The 3735-nt window shown below is 62.1% G+C and overlaps 1 protein-coding gene across 1 annotated transcript; it reads left to right on the forward strand.

Annotated features, from left to right (window-relative positions):
• Positions 1-461: 461 nt before the first annotated feature.
• Positions 462-3382, forward strand: INSM1 (INSM transcriptional repressor 1). Its single transcript, XM_043479677.1, has one exon. The coding sequence runs from the start codon at positions 674-676 to the stop codon at positions 2231-2233; it is 1560 nt and encodes a 519-aa protein (XP_043335612.1). The 5' UTR covers positions 462-673; the 3' UTR covers positions 2234-3382.
• The last annotated feature ends 353 nt before the right edge of the window (positions 3383-3735 follow it).

Genomic DNA, 3735 nt, shown 5'->3' on the forward strand with positions numbered 1-3735 from the left:
TTCCCCCTCCGCTCCGGCTCGCGGATTGAACCCTCCTGACATATTTGGGGCCATTCTTCTCCTTTGTTGCTATTTTGCTCGCGACCCGCGGGTAATCCCCGCGCGGGAGGGGGGGGGGCGAGCATTGTCGTGCTGATGGACGGGCCCATTTGGCGGCTCCGAGCCCCCCGGAGGAGAGACACAAAGCCCAGGCACGTGCGCCTCCGCATAGAGGAGCAGCAGACCGTGAAGGGAGGCGGGGCCGGGCGTGTGCCGGGGCCGGGCGGGGCGGCGGCGCCGGGCGGGGCGGCCGAGAGGCGCGCGCGGGGGCCTCGCGCCCTCAGGTACATCTGCCGCACCTACCGGGCGACCCCCGAGTCCCGGGCCCCTTTTGGCCGCCGCGTCGCCCTCCCACCCAACCGGGTGGAGGAGCTGCGGACGCGCTGATTGGCTCCGGGGGAAGCGGGAGGCGAGAACAATGGCCCCCTCCCCCAGTTAAAAGGGAGCGGCTCCCGGGCCCGGGGACAGGGGCGCGCGTGCAGGGCGCAGAGGCGGGCCGAGCTGCCGCCGGCGCCACGCGAGTCCCGCCGCCGCCGCGCCCGGACCATGCGCCGGGGACATTGAGGGCCGCCGGGGCCAAGCGCGGAGGTGGGACCGAGCCAGCCTCTCGCCCTCACCCTCGCGCCGCGCCAACATGCCCCGCGGCTTCCTGGTGAAGCGCAGCAAGAAGTCCACGCCGGTGTCCTACCGGATCCGCGGTGGCGAGGACGGCGATCGCGCGCTGCTGCTGTCGCCGGGCTGCGGGGGCGCCCGCGCCTCGCCCCCGGCGCCCGGCCCCGGGCAGGGCCCGCTGCAGCCGCCACCGCCGACCGAGCGCGCCCATGCGGCGCTCGCCGCCGCGCTCGCCTGCGCGCCGGGCCCGCCGCCACCTCCGCCAGGGCTGCGGGCCGCGCACTTCGGCAACCCCGAGGCCGCGCACCCGGCGCCGCTCTACAGCCCCACGCGGCCCGTGAGCCGCGAGCACGAGAAGCACAAGTACTTCGAGCGCAGCTTCAACCTCGGCTCGCCCGTCTCGGCCGAGTCCTTCCCCACGCCCGCCGCGCTGCTCGTGGGCGGCGGCGGCGGCGGCGGAGGGGCCAACGGCGCCGGAGGCGGTGGCACCTGCAGCGGAGACCCGCTGCTCTTCGCGCCCGCCGAGCTCAAGATGGGCACGGCTTTTTCGGCGGGGGCCGAGGCGGCCCGCGGCCCGGGGCCTGGTCCCCCACTGCCCCCCGCCGCCGGCTTGAGGCCCCCGGGCAAGCGGCCTTCGCCCCCCGCCGCCGCGGCCGCCGCGGCCGCAGAGCCGCCCGCCAAGGTAGCCAAGGCCCCGGGTTCCAAGAAGCCCAAAGCCATCCGCAAGCTGCACTTCGAGGACGAGGTGACCACGTCGCCCGTGCTGGGGCTCAAGATCAAGGAGGGTCCTGTGGAGGCGCCGCGAGGCCGCGCGGGGGGTGCGGCGCGGCCGCTGGGCGAGTTCATCTGCCAGCTCTGCAAAGAGGAGTACGCCGACCCCTTCGCGCTGGCGCAGCACAAGTGCTCGCGCATCGTGCGCGTGGAGTACCGCTGCCCCGAGTGCGCCAAGGTCTTCAGCTGCCCGGCCAACCTGGCCTCGCATCGCCGCTGGCACAAACCGCGGCCTGCGCCCGCCGCCTCCCGCGCGTGCGAGCCCGAAACCCCTGCCCGGGCTGAGGCGCGGGAGGCGACGGGCGGCGGTAGCAGCGACCGCGACACGCCGAGCCCGGGCGGCGTGTCCGAATCGGGCTCCGAGGACGGGCTCTACGAGTGCCACCACTGCGCCAAGAAGTTCCGCCGCCAGGCCTATCTGCGCAAGCACCTGCTGGCGCACCACCAGGCGCTGCAGGCCAAGGGCGCGCCGCCGCCGGCGCCCCCGGCAGAGGACCTACTGGCCTTGTACCCCGGGCCCGACGAAAAGGTGCCCCAGGAGGCGGCCGGCGACGGCGAGGCGGCCGGCGTGCTGGGCCTGAGTGCGTCCGCCGAGTGCCACCTGTGCCCGGTGTGCGGGGAGACGTTCCCCAGCAAGGGCGCCCAGGAGCGCCACCTGCGCCTGCTGCACGCCGCCCAGGTGTTCCCCTGCAAGTACTGCCCGGCCACCTTCTACAGCTCGCCCGGCCTCACGAGGCACATCAACAAGTGCCATCCGTCCGAGAACAGACAGGTGATCCTCCTGCAGGTGCCCGTGCGTCCGGCCTGCTAGAGCGCGCCCCCCACCCCGGCCCCCCGAACCGTGCCTTCGCTCGGAGACCCACGGAGAGAGCGCGCTCCGACCCTGCGCCCGTGCCGGGGGCGCCCATCCCCGGTGAAAGTGTGGTCTCCGCTTCTCTCGGTGTGGCGTGACGGTAACCCCATCCTCTCGTTGTGACTCCTTTTGGACACCCCCCCCCCCTTTTGCGTTGTGTCCCCTTCTCCCCCCCCCGCCCCCTTGGCGCAACAGGAGCCAATCTCTTTTTGTACAAGGGAGAAAAGCTGTACGCGTTTGTCTCGTGGTTGGAAGCTTCCCCTTGGAGGGGAGATGTTTTTCTTGCTAGTATTCGCTGTGTTCATGGTCTAGAAATGCGGTTTGCTCTCGCCTACCAATCTCTGCTCTCTATGTATGTAGCCTACGGGTTGTTTTGGGTGAATCTTGAGGAATAAATGCCTTTATATTTCACAGGCTGTAAATTGAACTCCCCACATGATTAGCTTTATTATGGCTTGTGAACTGCTGGAGTCTGGCTTTACCTTTTTGTATGTGAACAAATCAAATTGCTTAAAAAAAAAAAAGAGTTTTCTTTAGTCTAGCCACAAATGCCTTGAACGTTGTCTGTTTGGGATTGTTTTTAGGAGGGAGGGATGGGAATTTTCAGAAGATGCTGTAGAAACTGCCTCAGTATTTCACATAAGTCTTTTCAGTTTGATCATCTTTGTTGAGGTAGGACTATATGAGTTCCCTCTAAATGTATATGTTGATTTATGAGTAATTGTTATTTATTCTTTATTTATTTATATTAATTATGAAGATTATGATATTATTTGATTGCATATTTTTTGGTGCGCTTCCCCCCTCCCCCCACCACTCTTGACATTTCACTGTGCATTTTAGAAGAGAGCCTTTTTCTAAAGGGATCTGTTAAAAGTTTTAACTTTTATACCTATCTGAGCGAATTACAGACAACATACCATTTTATTCTGCTTGGAGCCCCTCCCCCCTGGGGCCCTCCTACAACCGACAGCTCTTACTTTTAAATGCAATCTCTTTTCTACATACATTATTTTCTTAATTGTTAGCTATTTATAGAAAGCTTCAATAGAACTGTTTCAACTGTATAACTATTTACTATTCAAATAAAATATTTTCAAAGTCAAAGTAAGGTGGACTTATTTCTGCATCATGTGATTTCAACAAGGATTTAAAACAGCTTCCAATGATTTCTTCAATGTATGCCTGTTGTTTATTAAGAAAAAAATCCCACCACCATCACTGGAATTGTGGGTTTTTAGAGCTGAACCTGAACTGCTGAATTCTGCCCTTCTGGCAGTTCAGGGGTGTAGGCTCAAAACAGACTGGAGCCAGAGGCTTTTTAGGGGTCCTTAGGAATGTACTGGAAGGTAGAAGGGAGGCTGTGCAATGCTTTTTCAGAGAAATCTAGATAAATGTCCACAAGAATCTATCCTTTTAACCAAGGGGGATATTAGAACACCACCTTAATTTATCAGATC

This window comes from Cervus canadensis, chromosome 10, assembly GCF_019320065.1.
Source record: "Cervus canadensis isolate Bull #8, Minnesota chromosome 10, ASM1932006v1, whole genome shotgun sequence".
In the NCBI taxonomy this organism is placed as follows: Eukaryota; Metazoa; Chordata; class Mammalia; order Artiodactyla; family Cervidae; genus Cervus; species Cervus canadensis.

What these genes read in the sequence shown, in the direction of transcription:
- INSM1 (XM_043479677.1), top strand. Translation starts at nt 674, where the DNA reads ATGCCCCGCGGCTTCCTGGTGAAGCGCAGCAAGAAGTCCACGCCGGTG.